Source organism: Apodemus sylvaticus, chromosome 5, assembly GCF_947179515.1.
Source record: "Apodemus sylvaticus chromosome 5, mApoSyl1.1, whole genome shotgun sequence".
Lineage (NCBI taxonomy): Eukaryota > Metazoa > Chordata > Mammalia > Rodentia > Muridae > Apodemus > Apodemus sylvaticus.
The window spans coordinates 85,439,754-85,456,849 of NC_067476.1; the positions used below are offsets into that span (position 1 = coordinate 85,439,754).

The 17,096-nt window shown below is 44.4% G+C and overlaps 1 protein-coding gene across 1 annotated transcript in view; it reads left to right on the forward strand.

Annotated features, from left to right (window-relative positions):
• Positions 1–7,997: 7,997 nt before the first annotated feature.
• The window catches only part of Abtb2 (ankyrin repeat and BTB domain containing 2), a 150,770-nt gene continuing 141,671 nt past the window's right edge, over positions 7,998–17,096 (forward strand). The window contains exon 1 of the mRNA XM_052183105.1: positions 7,998–9,736. Within this exon, the coding sequence (XP_052039065.1) occupies positions 8,854–9,736 (883 nt within the window). The 5' untranslated portion in view covers positions 7,998–8,853. The remainder of the gene's footprint in view (positions 9,737–17,096) is intronic.

Below are 17,096 nucleotides of genomic sequence, written 5' to 3' on the forward strand. Positions count from 1 at the left end.
GCATGGAAGATTTTTCCATTTTCTGAGATCTTCTTTGATTTCCTTCTTCAGAAATCTGAAGTTCTTGTCATATAGGTCTTTCACTTGTTTGGTTAGAGTCACCCCAAGATACTTTATGCTGTTTGTGGCTATTGTGAAGGGTGTCATTTCCCTAATTTCTTTCTCAGTCTGCTTATCCTTTGAGTATATAAAGGCTACTGATTTGCTTGGGTTGATTTTGTAGCCAGCCACTTTGCTGAAGTTGTTTATCAGCTGTAGGAGTTCTCTAGTAGAGTTTTTTTGGGTCACTTAAGTATACTATCATATCATCTGCAAATAGTGATAGTTTGACTTCTTCCTTTCCAATTTGTATGCCTTTGACATCCTTATGTTGTCTAATTGCTCTAGCTAGGACTTCAAGAACTATATTGAAAAGACATGAAGAGAGGGGGCAGTCTTGTCTAGGCCCTGATTTTAGTGGGATTGCTTCAAGTTTCTCTCCATTTAGTTTGATGTTGCTGTATATTGCCGGTTTGCTGTATATTGCTTTTGAATTCCTGTCCTTTCCAAGACTTTTAGCATGAAAGGATGCTGAATTTTGTCAAATGCTTTTTCAGCATCTAATGAAATGATCATGTGGTTTTTTTTTTCTTTGAGTTTGTTTATGTAGTGGATAGCATTGATGGATTTCCGTATATTGAACCATCCCTGCATCCCTGGGATGAAGCCTACTTGATCATGGTGGATGATCGTTTTGATGTGTTCTTGGATTCGGTGGGCAAGAATTTTATTGAGTATTTTTGCAATGATATTCATAAGGGAAACTGGCCTGAAATTCTCTTTCTTAGTTGGATCTTTGTGTGGTTTTGGTATCAGCATAATTGTGGCTTCGTAGAAGGAGTTGGGTAGTGTTCCTTCTGTTTCTATTTGGTGAAATAGTTTGAAGAGTATTGGTGTTAGCTCTTCTTTGAAGGTCAATAGAATTCTGCACTAAAACCATCTGGTTCTGTGCTTTTTTTGGTCGGAAGGCTATCTATGACCCCTTCTATGTCTTTAGGGGTTATGGGTCTGTTTAGATGATCTATTTGATCCTGATTTAATTTTGGTATTTGGTATCTGTCTAAGAAATTGTCCATTTCCTCCAGATTCTCCATTTGTGTTGAGTATAGGCTTTTGTAGTAGGATCTGATGATTTTTTTGAATTTCCTCCGTCTCTGTTGTAATATCTCCCTTTCCATTTCTAATTTTGTTAATTTGGATACTGTCTCTGTGCCCTTTGGTTAGTCTGGCTAAGGGTTTATCTATCTTGTTGATTTTTTCAAAGAACCAGCTCCTGGTTTTGTCAATTCTTTGTATGGTTCTCTTAGTTTCTACTTGATTGATTTCAGCCCTGAGTTTGATGATTTCCTGTCTTCTTCTCCTCCTAGGTGAATTAGCTTCTTTTTGTTCCAGGGCTTTCAGTTGTTCCATTAATCTTCTAGTGTATGCTCTCTCCAATTTCTTTTTGGAGGCACTCAAAGCTATGAGGTTTCCTCTTAGCACTGCTTTCATTGTGTCCCATTGATTTGGGTATGTTGTGCCTTCATTTTCATTAAATTCTAAAAAATCTTTGATTTCTTTCTTTATTTCTTTCTTGACCAAGGTATCATTGAGTAGAGTATTGTTCAGTTTCCATGTGGGCTTTCTGTTGTTTTTATTGTTATTAAAGAACACTTTTACTCCATAGTGATCTGATAGGAGGCATGGGATTATTTCAATCTTCTTATATTTGTTGAGGTCTGTCTTGTGACCAACTATATGATCAGTTTTGGAGAAGGTACCATGTGGTGCTGAGAAAAAGGTATATCCTTTTGCTTTGGAATGAAAAGTTCTATATATATCTGTTAAATCTAATTGGTCCAAAGCTTCAATTAGTTTCACTGTGTCCCTGTTTACTTTCTGTTTTCCTGATTGATCCATTGATGAGAGTGGAGTGTTGAAGTCACCCACAATTATTGTGTTAGGTGCAATGTGTGCTTTGAGCTTTAGTAAAGTTTCTTTTATGAATGAAGGCACCCTTGTATTTGGAGCATAGATGTTCAGGATTGAGAGTTCTTGTTGGATTTTTTTCCTTTGACCAGCAAGAAGTGTCCTTCCATGTCTCTTTTGATGACATTAGGTTGAAAGTCAATTTTATCTGATATTAGAATGGCAACTCCGGCTTGTTTCCTGAGACCATTTGCTTGTAGAATTGTTTTCCAGCCTTTTACTCTAAGGTAGTTTTTGTCTTTGACACCGAGATGTGTTTCCTGTATGCAGCAAAATGTAGGGTCCTGTTTATGTAACCAGTCTGTTAGTCTTATGTCTTTTTATTGGGGAATTGAGTCCATTGATGTTAAGAGATATTAAGGAGGAGTAGTTATTGTTTCCTATCATTTTTTGATGTTAATTTTATACTTGTGTGGTTATCTTCTTTTGGGTTTGATGAAAGAAGTTTAATATCCTGCTTTTTCCAGGGTATAGTTTCCCTCCTCATAATGGTGTTTTCCTCCTATTATCCTTTGTAGGGTTGGGTTTGTGGAAAGATTTTGTGTAAATTTGGTTTTGTCATGGAATATCTTGGTTTCTCCATCTATAGTGATTGAGAGTTTCACTGGGTATAGTAGTCTTGACTGGCATTTGTGTTCTCTTAGAGTCTGCATGAGCTCCACCCAGGATCTTCTAGCTTTCATGGTCTCTGGTGAGAAGTCTGGTGTAATTCTGATAGGTCTTCCTTTATTTGTTACTTGCCCTTTTTCTCTTACTGCCCTAAGTATTCTTCTTTTGTTTAGTACATTTGGGGTTTTGATTATTATGTGACGGGAGGTATTTCTGTTCTGGTCCAGTCTGTTTGGAGTTCTGTAGGCTTCTTGTATATTCATGGGCATCTTTCTCTTTAGGTTAGGGAAGTTTTCTTCCATAATTTTGTTGAAGATATTTGCTGGCCCTTTAAGTTGTAAATCTTCACTCTCATCAATGCTTATAATCCTTAGGTTTGGCTTTCTCATTGTGTCCTGGATTTCCTGGATGTTTTGAGTTACAAGCTTTTTGCATTTTGCATTTTCTTTGACTGTTGAGTCCATGGTTTCTATGGTATCTTCAGCATCTGAGATTCTTTATTCTATCTCTTGTATTCTGTTGTTGATATTTGCATCTATGGTCCCTGATTTCTTCCCAAGGTTTTCTATCTCCAAAGATGTCTCCCTTTGTGCTTTCTTAGTTGCTTCTACTTCTGTTTTTAGATCCTGGAAGTTTTTGCTCAGTTCCTTCACTTGCTTGTTTGTGTTTTCCTGTAATTCTTTGAGAGATTTTTATGTTTCCTCTTTCATGACTTCTGCCTGTTGATCAAAGTTCTCCTGTATTTCTTTAAGTGATTTTTGCATTTCCTCCTTATTGGCTACTAACTTCTGACCCATATTCTCCTGAATTTCTTTAAGTGATTTTTGTGTTTCCCTTGTAAGGGCTTCTAGCTTTTGATCATTTTTCTCCTGAATTTCTTTAAGAGATTTATTTATGTCCTTCATGTGTTCCTCTAACAGCATCCTTACCAGTGATTTTAAATCCAACTCTTGTTTTTCTGGCGTGTTGGGGTATCCAGGACTTACTGTTGTTGGACAGTTGGGTTCAGATGCTGCCATAATGCCTTGGTTTCTGTTAGTAACGCTCCTACGTTTGCCTTTAGCCATCTAGTTCTCACTGGTGTTAGCTGGTCTTATTGTCACAGGCTGGTGCTTCAATCTACTGTGGACCTTTAAGGCTATTTCCGCGACACTGGATGACTGGGTTTCCTCTGGCACAGATTGCTGATATGCTGCCTTCCTCTTTTGTGCCTTTGGAGCCCTGCTCAGTCTTGCCTCAAGCAATGTTATACTTAGTTTGTCAAGATGAACCAGGTGTTCCGGGACTGCTCTGTCATGGAGCGAAGATGGGAGAGGGGTCACTCCCTCTGTTGATTCTCATGTAGGACCCAGGCCCCATGCCCGACTGGCTGGCAGATGAACTGCCTATGTGCTAAGGTCCTGGGTGCAGGCGGACCCCTGGCGGTTTGCACCCCCAGAGATCTTAAGCTCGGGGTAATACAGTACCTAATGATGTTTTTCTGCCCCAGCAGGCAGCAAATATGGCTGCGGGGAGTCTCTCCCTCTGCTGTTCTCCACGCCTAGTCATTTTTCTAGTAGCAGGCAAAGCTCCAATAAGGTTCCCCCAAAGGCTGCCTAAAAATGGAGTAGGTGTGGCTCTACATTCCCCATTCACCCCTTTATCCCACCCCGACAGCAAACCTTCTAATTTTTGTTGCTCATACTATGATTCGTATAAGACTGGAAAAATAATTTTTCAGCTAAGCAGTTTGAGAAGCATACAATTAAATGGTCATCCGTCTTCAGGCAGCAGTGGTAGGCAACCACAGTGGAACGAGGGTGGGGCGAGCAAGTCTTCCATACTTCCGGGGTCCCTCTCACTATGTCTCTGGCCTTACCAACGAATATCATAAGCCCCAGTTCATCTTATATTCTAGGACCGAGCCTGCCACCTGTCAAAAGACAGGCAGGGAGATTTAGCCACTCAGAGATTTGAGGTCATATTGCTTGCTGCGTTTGTTCTCACTCTCAAAACTGGTGTCCAGCTCTGTCATGGGCCCCACAGTAGCCATAACTAGATCCCTGATTTGACTTTGGAGTATCCTCCTCTTCTTCCCCTCATCTCAGAGTTTTATGACCTGACATCTTAACAGCCATTCTGAAAGTGACTTGTCCCAGTTGCCTGATTCACAGCACTGTCGAGTCCCCATAGGCGTGATTTCTGGAATCCGAGCTGTCTCTGGCTTATACACTCACTGCCTCCACTTCTCCAGAGCCTTTGTGTGTGTGCAGGAGATGCTCCTCTGTCCTCAAGGTCTTACGGTGTCTTTAACTTTAGTTGATTTAGTTTTAACCTTGAATTCAGCAATGAGTACACAGGTCTATGGTCTTTGCCAAATCTCTAAAGGGCTAACGGACCTAAGAGATGAACTAAGTCAATTAAAGTTAAATTACTGTGGTTAGGGACTCTTGCATTGAACAGGGTGAATAAAACATTTTCATTATCACAGAAAGTTCTATCTGACAGTACCAAACACACCCACTTTATCAGGAACAGTTCCAACTGGTACTCACATTAAAATGTTTTAGGCAATTTTAGGTAGTTTGCAAACCTTCTGCATCCCAGTACCACCTATAACCCTCATGTTATTGGTTAGGAATCCCTTTCTAATGTAGGCAGGGGGCATGTAGCCATTCTGAGCTCTTCAGCAGAAAAGAGGGTCAGAGAAATCTCAGCTCAGATATCAGTTACACTTTCCTCGACACAAATTCTTAAGTACATGAGAATCCAACAAATTTCCTGAAAACTTAAACAGCCTGGCGTTGTGTTAAATTGCCCTACTCTGGGTTGGAGAGATGGCTCAGCGGTTACAATCCCTGGCTGTTCTTCCAAAGGACTTAGGTTCGATTGCCAGGACTCCATAGTAGCCCATAACTTTCTGTAACTCCAATTCTAGGTGATCCAATGCCCTCTTCTGTCCTCTGCAGGCACTACACACACACACACACACACACACACACACGGTGCACAAATAAAACACAAAGTTAAAATAAGTTTTAAAAGGGGCTGGAGAGAAGATGGCTCAGCAGTTAAGATTACTGGCCTGAGTTTCTGAGTCCAGAGGTTCTGAGTTCAAATCCCAACAACCACATGGTGGCTCTCAACCATCAAAAACGGGATGCCTCTTCTGGCATGCAGGCTCTCTGTGCAGAGAGAGCACTCGTATGCATAAATACATTTTTAAATTGTACCATGCAGCCTTATATATTCGCCCACTAGCCTCAAGTTTATCATACTCCATCTTTACACCCACGCTGACCTAGTCAGTAGACCACAGGAGGGAGCTAACATAACTGCTAAATTTGTCAATGATGATCCACAAACTTACCTAAAACTTTGTCACTCTTCAATGCTCAGACTGTAATCTTCCTTTCTCATAAACAGTTTGACTTATATTCACATAGCTCAGATTATAATCTCCCACTTTCAAGATAAATTTTAGGACATTTTGTACTCTAATCTCCAGGTCTTTTTTTAAATTTATATTTTAAATAATAAAATAGGGGATTTCACCAAAGATAAAAATTTCCAATGATTACCTAAAGCTACTTCCTTTATATGATTATTGGCATGAGCAATTCTAGATCTAGGTGGAGAGAGAGAGAGAGAGAGAGAGAGAGAGAGAGAGAGAGAGAGAGAGAGAGAGAGAGAAGGTACTTATGAAGGCCAAAGGTGCTGGAGTCACAGGCTATCCAATGTGGGTGTTGGGAATTGAACTTGGGTCTTCTGCAAAGGCGGTATGTACTCTTAATCATTGACCTACTTCTCTGGCCCAATGCTTATTAAGTTTTAAATAAAAAACCTAAATAAATTCTATAGCTTGTGATTGTGTGCTGTACCTTCTAAGTATCTTTGTATAGAGCTAAGTATCTATGGATAGAGCTACTCTTTCTTCTCTTGAGTTTCTTTTAAATTCTTTAATCTATTAAAGAAATCCAGCCATTTGTCTAGAACTAGTGTGGGGCAATTTAACATCCTTGAAACTCCAGGATTCCACGCTTGGCATGGTCCTCTCTTTTCCCTCTTTTTGGGTTTTATCCAAACCCAGCTGGCTTCAAGTCAGTCCTCCTGCTTATTTCCTCAGTCCTGAGGTTCCAGACATGAATAGCCACATCCACGTCCAAATCAGGCATGTTTATCTTTACATTTTAAGTCATCATACAATGCATCAATACAAATATCCCATATTTTGTGTAAGAAGCACTCCAAATTTAGTTAATGTACCTTTCCAGTCAAGCCTTTATTTTTGAAGAAAATGAACAAAGAAAAACTTTATTTCCTCTAGATATCCACTAGAGGACGATGTTTCCTTTATTATATTTCTCATAATGGGTATTATATCCATCAAACGGTTTTTCGTGTTTTCTGACAAGTTGAACCTCTAATTTAACTTCTAATTTCGCCCCTATAAAATGTGACTCGGTTAATTTGATGGTTTATGCTTTGCACAGAACGTCCGTCCTTGACTCTGTTTCCAATTCTAACCATCAGGAGGCAACGTCTCACGTACCTCAGGAAAGGAAAAATTAAGTAAAACTGCCAAATAAAAAGTCGCTTTATGGGGAAAGGGATCATTAATTTAAGGAAAGAGACAAACCAGACTTTTCTAGTTCGTATCCAACTCACGGCCCAAGGTCAGAACCGTAAAGTACAGCACAAAGGAGCCATTCAGGGGCTGGCGAAGAGGACTTGGGACGGACGTTGTATACAATCCGCGCTTTGATTTTGCAGTTCTGCTGAAGGGGGGCTGGTGCACGCTTGTGCACGTGCGTGTGAATAGTTATGGGGGAGCAGCTGGTCCTTGGAGAGCTGGGCGTGGATCTCGGCAATCAGTAGCTCTCCAGCGAGCGGCTTGGAGTGCACCTGGGCGCTACTGGAAGGGCAGCGATTCACTCTACCCAGGCAGGAGGCACCGAGCCCCGAAGGGCAGAAGACCTGCCGACCCGCGCGTCACACCTACAAGTCTTTAAAAGGGAAAACCTGCATGCACGAGGTGTTCGGTGCAGCTCCTCATTTTTCATCTGGTTCCTCTTCAGGCACTCTCTCCCACCCCGGACAAAAAGGATCTGCCTGACAGTACACCACCGGTTAGAGGAGGGTCGTGCATTCTTTAGATAAGGACTCCCACCTCCGAGGTAATCCTTGGAAAACAGAATGAACCTACACATGGGTGTGACCACAGGCCTCTGGGTGCCGGGCCATTTTCAGGCCCCAGCTTAAGATATTCTGTTCTGATTGGAGCCTAAAGTCAATATAAACAAAACTAGACAGATTTGAGAAGAGAAGCAGAGGTGCTCCCCCGCCCTCCTAGTATAAATAGCTTTTCATTTCTCAAAAGAGAAAGAGGAAGGGCTTGGGAGAAAGTCGACAAGAAAGGTGGGTCCGATCTCCTCCGGGTTTTCTTTTCCTACTTCTCTGCGCTGGCTGCTCACAGCTTCACAAGGAGCTGCCTACCTAAAGCCTAGAAGTCTAAAGCCTAGAAGGCGGGAAAGGGACAACACATAGGGGCTTTTCCTTTTCGTTTATCTTTTAGTCCTCAGCGCTGGGGCCTGCTTTCTGGGCTCACCCTGCTTTCTGGGTCTCTGCGCCCCACCTCCTTGCCAGCTCGCTCGCTTGTTCTCCACCCCCCAGCCACACCCACCCGCTACAACCCTGTCTCAGTTATTTGCATATTTCCCGCCCCTCTCGGGAACTATTGGCGCAGCCCTTGCCCAGCGTGGCTGATGATTGGTGAACCTCCCGGGTGTATTTGCATGCGGGCCGCTCCAGAGGACCTATCTGTGTCGGTAGCCCGCGCCCTGTAGAAGTTTGTGGAGCGCTTTCTCACCGGCTGGTCCGGGACGGACCTCTGGCGCTCGCTCTTCGGTGGCCGCCCGGTTCTCTCGGGATTCCTTCTCTGTGGTGACGGACTCTCAGGACGCTCTGTAAGGGAAGCTGAGAGCTGGCGGCGAGAGTTCAGAGGAGGAGGGCGGGGAAGCCCGCTCGTTGACAGCCGCGCGACTGGACGCGGACGGCGTCGGGCTCCGGCCGACCGAGAGCTTCGCCTACCTTCCCGCGGCCTGTGCGCGGGCGATGCTGCGGCCCCGAGGCGCGGTGCGGCGAGCACGGAGGACGCCTCCGAGAGCCTAGAGCTGGTTTCCGCCCCTTCCCCCGGGGCAAGTGGGCATGGACCAGTGAGAGCCCCTCGCTCGGCGAGGCCGCGCGCGGAGGCTCCCCATGGCCGGGACGTACAGCTCCACATTGAAGACTCTGGAGGACTTGACCTTGGACTCCGGGTATGGGGCCGGCGACTCCTGCCGCTCGCTCAGCCTTTCGTCTTCCAAGTCCAACTCGCAGGCGCTCAACTCTTCGGCGCAGCAGCACCGCGGGGCGGCCTGGTGGTGCTACTCCGGCTCCATGAACAGCCGCCACAACAGCTGGGACACGGTGAACACAGTGTTGCCCGAGGATCCCGAAGTGGCCGACCTCTTCTCGCGCTGCCCGCGGCTCCCGGAGCTGGAGGAGTTCCCTTGGACCGAGGGAGACGTGGCCCGGGTGCTCCGCAAAAGCGTCGGCGGCCGGAGGCTGCCCTCGTTCTCCGCCGAGGCTGTGAGGCGCTTGGCCGGACTCCTCCGCCGGGCGCTCATCCGCGTGGCCCGGGAGGCGCAGCGCCTTAGCGTGCTGCACGCTAAGTGCACCCGCTTCGAGGTGCAGAGTGCGGTGCGCCTGGTGCACAGCTGGGCGCTGGCCGAGAGCTGCGCACTGGCGGCGGTCAAGGCGTTGTCCCTCTACAGCATGAGCGCTGGGGATGGACTGCGTCGAGGCAAGTCGGCGCGCTGCGGCCTCACTTTCTCTGTGGGCCGCTTCTTCCGTTGGATGGTGGACACTCGCATCTCTGTGCGCATCCATGAGTACGCGGCCATCTCGCTAACGGCTTGCATGGAGAACCTGGTGGAGGAGATCCGGGCCAGGGTGCTGGCAAGCCAGAGCCCAGATGGCGGAGGGGCAGGAGGTGGAGAGGTATCCGCTGAGGCCTTGGAGATGGTCATCAACAACGACGCTGAGCTCTGGGGAGTCCTGCAACCCTATGAGCATCTCATCTGCGGCAAGAACGCCAATGGTAAGTACGAGGGGAGAGGGTGAGGAGAACCTTGACCTACAGGCTGGGTGAGCCACCCCAGGAATGGATTTTCTTAGGAGCAATCTGAAAAGCGAACCATGTCTCTGAGAAAAATGGAATTCTGGGAGAATTCTTAAGTGGAATCTTGTCAAAGGTTCTTTTAGGTGTCTAACTTTTGGAGGATAAAGTTGTGATTAGTATTCTGTTGACTGTGCACTAATTGGGTGTGTGGACCAAACTACTTTTGAACCACCCTCTAAAGTGAGACTTGCTGCCCTGTGATGGTTTGCCCTGTTTAGTTGGATCTCTAGGAGTCTATTTTTCACCCCACAATAGGTTAGATTACTGTGGTTCTTCCTGGTGTTTTCTTCAGCACAATGGCAGCAAACAGCCCAAGGGTCAGTACTCTGAACACCTGAGCCTTGGATAAATTGGATGGATAGATTAGGGTGGAGAGCCCAGGTTCTGGTGCAGCACCCTGGGCTTTAATGATGCCTCTTGACAGGAGGTGAAGGGAGAGCTTTCAGCTCTCCTATGTGCCCAGAGGTGAGGGAAACCAGGGACTCTTCAGTCTCCTTCCCAGAAAGACAGCCACATGCTGGCTTCTGGGGCTGAATTTTCCAGCTGTCATTAGCCAAGTAAGTATTTGATTAAAACCTCATGTTAAATTAAATGCACAGCCTTTTAGACTTTCCTGAAAGGAAAGATGACAGGCTCAGTATGTGCTTTACCACATTATGGGAATGGAGCATGGGGGATGGGCAGCTGCATGGTGTGGAGTCTAGAAAATTAAGCACTGGGTAGCTGCAGCCTAACTGAAGGCATGCAAGGCTTCAGCGGCAAGGGTGAAAACAAAGCACTTGCCGTGTGCTTTGGTAGTTTAGAGCATGACAGGCATTCAACAGCAAACTGCTTATCTGACACCAGTTTCAGGGGTGGGCACCATGTATTATTTAAGATGGACCAACCTTGTGGTCCAATTGGAAGGATCACTTTGTGTGCAGCTTTTGGTGGCAAATAAGCAGGTAGTGGAGGAGACCAGGTGGATTCTGGATAGGGATGAAAGTCAAATTTAGATGTGGCTTAACATAAGCATGATAGCTAAAATTCAGAACAATGTGGCTTAACATACTCTGGATAGCTACATTTAGTACAATAACATTTAGAATACTAATAATAGTGACTGTACTTAGCACTCTGTATATGATGGCCACTTTTATAAATTAGCCAGTGTCTATTGGCTGTGTGAAACAGTGAACTGTGTGTTTAGGTTTATTGTCCCCATTTTCTGCATACAACCCCTAAAATTCCTGGAATCTCCAAAATGAAAATAAATTGTTGTATAGCAATGACTAAGAGCTTGCCACCTGTAGATAGTTTCAGGGTGGGGATTAGTCACCAGAAAGAATAAAGCAGTCTTTAAAGGATTAGTAGCTTCTGACTTCTGCTCAGCCTCCCAGAAGAAGGTTAAATTGAAGGATAAATTTAACCTTGGTTAAAAGCAAGGCAGAAGGTTAAATTGATGATCAATCAATGGCCAAGATTCTACTCATTCATGCATGTATATAATAAAGTCTTCATTTAAAAAAAAAACAAAAAACAAAACAAAAACAAAACAAAACTTCAAGAGGAGAAGTTTCCTGGTACTTCTGGGTAGCTGAACACCAGAGGGCAAGGAAATCACCTTGTTGACTTGTCCTGTGGGGGTCTTCACCTGTAGCCTTGTAACCTTTATAAACAAGCCAGAAAATTGTTAAGTGCCTCCCTAAATTCTGTGAGCCACTCTAGCATACTAAATCAGAAGAGAGTATTGTGGAAACCTGGCTTTACAACCAGTTGGTCAGAAGCATGAGTGAAAACTACCTGGGACTTGTGGCCGGACTGACCTTCAGAACCAGATCTGGAGTTATCGCCTCACAGTGTCAGGGACTAAGTTGAATTAGAGGACACCCAGCTGTGTGTGCTTTGCCTTGTTTGCTTGTAGTGGAGGAGTCCCCACACTTTGGGAGATAGAAAAAACTACACCTTCTGTGTTGACTGTGGTGTGAGAACAGGTAAATGCTTTGTTTTCTCAAGATATAAAGTGCCTATAGTGTTATCCCCATTAGACAGAGGAGCTCAACATTCAGTCCCTTGCTTAGATTGCACAGATACGAAATAATAAAACTGGACTTTGAGCCTGGCATACTACACAGCATTGTTTCATCCGCCTTCGGTTGAAAGAGCAATTGACCTGCTAGGCCCAGTGTGGAAGACACTGCATTTATTTGGTGTAGTTTATTTTGATATTCCTTGTCTTGGGTTTCATTTCTGGCACTACCACAGAACATTTTTGGAATCAAGATTATTTGTCTTTTAATGTTCCTGCTCTTAGGTCAGAGTTGAGGTCAGTCTAAGAGTTGATGATGTCACCACTGATAATCATGCTTCATACTTTCAAGTTTGTGGCTTCAGCACTGGGAACACCAGTTCCAGGAGAGGAAGTGGAGGGCAAGGGGATTTCCATGCAGTTGTCATAGCCCAGGGGAAAGAGTTCTGTACTGAGGGAAGCCCTCAATGTAGGGGGGCCTGGACCAAACCTGGAGAGGAAAGCCTGGGGAGGGGGAAGGCACGTAAACCCTAACCCCATAAGCCAAATTATACTTACAATGGGCACAAAACAAAGCCCATGTATGTCCTCATGCTGAATGTCTAACTGCAATCCAAGGCTTAGAAGAGCCGCTGCCTGCTGGAGTACCTGCAAGTGCAAAGTGGTCAGAGATCGTTTCTTCTAAGAGCATATAGGCAAAGAGCATTGTTTATGAAACCGCTTGGGGCGTCTTTACTGGATAGCAAGGTTTTTCTGCCCCCATGATTTGATCTTTATCTCACACCTTCAACGGGCAGGAATTCATCCTTTCCCTATAGTGCTCAGCACCAGAGTGTCTCCCTCTGAGATTGCTGGTCTCTAAGGCACTCTTCCAGGAGAGGCAACTGTTGTCTTCCCTTTCGTAACTTCGATGCCCACTTCTCGTAGATTAAAAACTAGGGGGTGGTCTCACTAACCAGCGACTAGGCAGAATTATTAAATCCCCTTAGACAGTGAAATGAATGTTTGCTAGAGAAGCAATGAATTGCATATGTTGGAAAGCTGTCTTCAGAGAGAAGCCTAAACCACTTAGGAAAGAAATGAAGAGCTCTAAACATTTTTTATATTAAAGTGGCCCCCAAAGCCAGCAAGGTTACAATTTATACAGCTGAAGCCCAAGTGGGGAATGCCTACATCTGGGAAGGGAGAGTGCTGGTTGGTATTCTTGTCCTGCTGGGTCTTCCCTTTAAATTATATATGTATTGTTGTTGTGCTTGCTAATTACACAGCATGGGCACATGCATTTGACTCAGCTATATAGAGCTCTTAAACTTTTAATGTCTTCCAACAAGGAGTTTAAGAGCTCTAATCCATCTATTCTTGTCCATTACTCAGAATGCCAGACAAATATGGTTTTGTTCAGCATGAGATGAATGATAAAAGTTCAGTAGTGTTTATAAAATAGGATCCCAGCTCCATAGAGCAGCAGGAGTTATACATTGTTGATCATTTGGTATTGATGTCTTGGATCCCAGGGCAGTGTCATTAAACCCTGAGATCTTCATGACTTCCTTATGGGAAGCAGAGAAACCTCTTTAATAGAGTGGTATTTATAAACAGGGGACTGGCAGAAAATGGAAACATCTCTCTTCCACTCCCTTCTTCAATCCTCTACTCTCTTAAGGAACTGTGTGTAGGTTTGATTCAGAACAGCCTGTCTAGGTTCCTTCCTGGCCATTTTTCTTACTAAGATTTCATGAGTGACCATGGCCTTTGAAAGACGTCTTCTTCTTCTTCTTCTTCTTCTTCTTCTTCTTCTTCTTCTTCTTCTTCTTCTTCTTCTTCTTCTTCCTCCTCCTCCTCCTCCTCCTACTCCTCCTCCTTCCTCCTCCTTCCTCCTCTCCTTCCTCCTCTCCTTCCTCTTCCTTCCTCCTCCTTCCTCTTCCTTCCTCCTCCTTCTTCCTCCTCCTTCTTCTTTCTTCTTCTTTCTTCTTCTTCCTTCTTCTTTCTTCTTTTTTCTTCTTCTTTCTTCTTTCTTCTTCTTCTTTCTTCTTCTTCTTTTTTCTTCTTTTTTCTTCTTCTTTCTTCTTCTTTCTTCTTCTTCTTCTTCCGTTGAATGGTGAGCTAGTAGTGGGAATGTTCTCATTCCAGAGCCGTATGTGGAGTGTGTCCATGGTCTGTCACAGTGGCAAATGTAAGAGTTTGAAGCTTACATCTATGATAGACTTGGGGGCAAAATTCTTAATAGTCCAAGGCCTCTGTTTTGTCATCTGTAAAATGAAGGATAATAATACCTAGCTCATAAGATTGGCATGAGGATAAAAATCAAAAAGATCTTAGCATGTAGTAAAGGCTCAATAAATAGTAGCAATGCAATCAACAAATACTTACTCACCACTGACTGCACCCCACTGTTAAAACTGCAGTTGATTAAATGCTGATGTGCTGATCCACAAAGTGTGGAATCCAGTGCAGGGACTAGAAAACATAAACAAAGATTTACTCGTAATGGTGGTGGTGTTCAGGTCTAAATTTTTAAAATTATATTTATTTATTGTGTTGAGGGGGCATTTACATATAATAGCACATATAGATGTCAGAAGACATCTTGGAGTGAGTGCATTCCACTGTGTGTGTTCTTGGGATTGACCTTGGTTTGTTAGGCTTGGTGGTATTTGCCTTTACTTACTGAGCTATTTTACTTTTGCGCAAGTGCATGCGCACGCAAACACACACACACACACACACACACACACACACACACCCTTTTTTGCAAATGATCTTATTATAAAACCCAGATTACCCTCTAACCCATGGTCTTTCTGGCCCCTCCTACCAAGTGGCATTTTCTATTTTTTTCTTTGTTTAGATTCAGATAATGGGATAGGTGGGGACAGTTTGAGTGGCAATCAAGGAAGGCCTCTCTGTAATTTCATTAGTAGTAATTGATAATATGAACATACTGTCTAAGGAGCATTTTGGTTGCAAACAGTGACTAAGGAGTTTTCTGAAATATTCATTTATTTACCATCTAAGACAAGTGTCAACATCTCATTTGCAGCCAAGAAATAAAGAAGCTGTGTCTAAAGCAGGAATGGAAATTCTGGCTGTAGCCTTCATTTGTCAAAGAGACTGTAGGATGGATTTCCACTGGGATAATTAGCCAAAGGAGCAAGGGTTAATTGAGTTGTGAGTTGCTGTTTAATCAGTTTTAACACCTGGGTAGACTGAGAGAGGAGGGCTCCTCCCTTCTTTCTGACTGTTGTATTATAGCTAAAGGAGCTTGCAGAACTGAAACAAAGCAAGCTTTGGAAATGAAATTTATCCTCTCTCCCCCACCCACACACCCCCAACCCCACCCCCACCCCACCCTCTGGTTGCCCCTGCCTTAGGCAGCATGAGTAACAAGCTGGGATTGTTAGGCCCCCTCTAGAAAGCTATACCTGACTTACCCACTCTGAGCTGGAAGAGCCAAGTACCCTTGACATTTCTACAGCACCCAGGGTATGTTCTTGAATACTTTCCTGCTCCTGCCTCTTCATCCGATTGTGACCTCAGAGGCTTCGCTATCTCCCCTGAACCTGCATTATGTCTGACTTTTAGGTATTCTGTGAGTGTAGGACTGCCTATAGGTTTTTACCACACAGTGTGTTTTACTCCAAAATTTGCATTTAAATTCCTTTTACATGTTAGAAGAGCCCTTCCTCTTAAGAGTAGAGAAGTTCAAGCTCTTGATGAACAGAAGCATCATTTGGGAGTGGGCATATCATGGGGAGGACATCATTCAGTTGGTGGCTATACCAATTCTTAGCTGCTTCCCAAGCCCTGAAATAAGATGAGTAGGAAGTGAGTTGGAGGGCTTCAGGCTAGAGAGATGCCTTTAATATGTGGGATACCTAGTGTGGTGGAATTTTATAGCAGATCTGCAGTAGGTAAAGTCAACGGGAGGATTGAGCTTAAAGTTTTTCTGATTAGTAGTCTTGCTGAGCTTTCATCAAGTTGCTGTGCATAGGATGCTTTCCACAGAGAGAGCCTCAGCAGCTCATGATTCACAGTCAGTGATGGTGGCTGGGCCAGGGCTAAGCCCTGTTTTGCTCAAACCCCAAGTCTGCACTTTTCCTATAAAGAATCACAGAATCAGAAGTAGCAAGGAGCAGGTCAGTATTTGACTCCTCAAATGCCAGGCCCCAGAAGAGCCTTTCTGAAGGGTACCTTAGAATGCACCACTGTATTTGGTATTATGAGTATAGGACAAAACCTCACAGCAACACTGTTACTTCTTCTTAGATCTTATTTTGTAAATGGCCTACCATGTCTAGGCATTTTAAACTTCTCAGACCTGACAATGCTTTCCAGTCTCAGAGAGTGTACACTGGAGATGCCATTGATTTGAAGATACCATTAATCCTACTCTTGAAGAGGTGGGGAGGTTGGCTGTCCCAGAGGGGAGTGCTTTACCAAGTTGCAGCTGCTAGGTGATCAATACATTCAGTTGTATGGAAAAGCTGAAGGGTTGCCAGTGATGCTCCTTGGGTAAGAGGGTGAACAAGCTTGGGACGCATGGACATGTAAGAGAGGGAAAGCCACAAAAGCTTCTTCAATAGGCCTTTGGTTCTCAAGTGGTTGGGGAGAGGTACAGAAGAATCAACCATCTCCTTTCTTTCTGGGTATGCATATATTTGTGTGTATACATGGGTGGGTATGCATGTAGAAGCCAGAAGTCTTAAATCTCTGGTGGTGTTCTTCAGGTGCTGTCCACCTTGTCCCTGTTTTTGTTTTTGTTTTTGTTTTTGTTTTTGTTTTTGTTTTCTAGACAGAGTTTCTCTGTGTAGCCCTGGCTGTCCTGGAACTCACTCTGTAGACCAGGCTGGCCTTGAACTCAGAAATCTGCCTGCCTCTGCCTCCTAAGTGCTGGGATTACAGGCATGTGCCACCACTGCCCGGCTCACCTTGTCCGTTTTGAGACAGTCTCTCTGTGACCTGGCTAGAACTTGCTGAGTAAGCTCGACTGGTTTCAGTGAGCCCCAGTGATTCAGCCTGAGTGAACCATCTTTCAGGCCCAGAAGAGCCTTTCTGAAGGGTACATTGATTTCCTTAGAGTGCACCACTGTGTCCAGCTGCCCACTGTATTTGGTATTATGAGTATAGGACAAAAACTGTCATCACAGCACTATGCCAAGGTGATCTGGCTTTTAGAGCACAGGTTGGGCCTCTCAAACTGCTTTGAATGTTAGTAAACTCATGTCCTCAAGTGAAAGCACCCCAAGGCTCTTCTACCCAAAGAGGGACCCA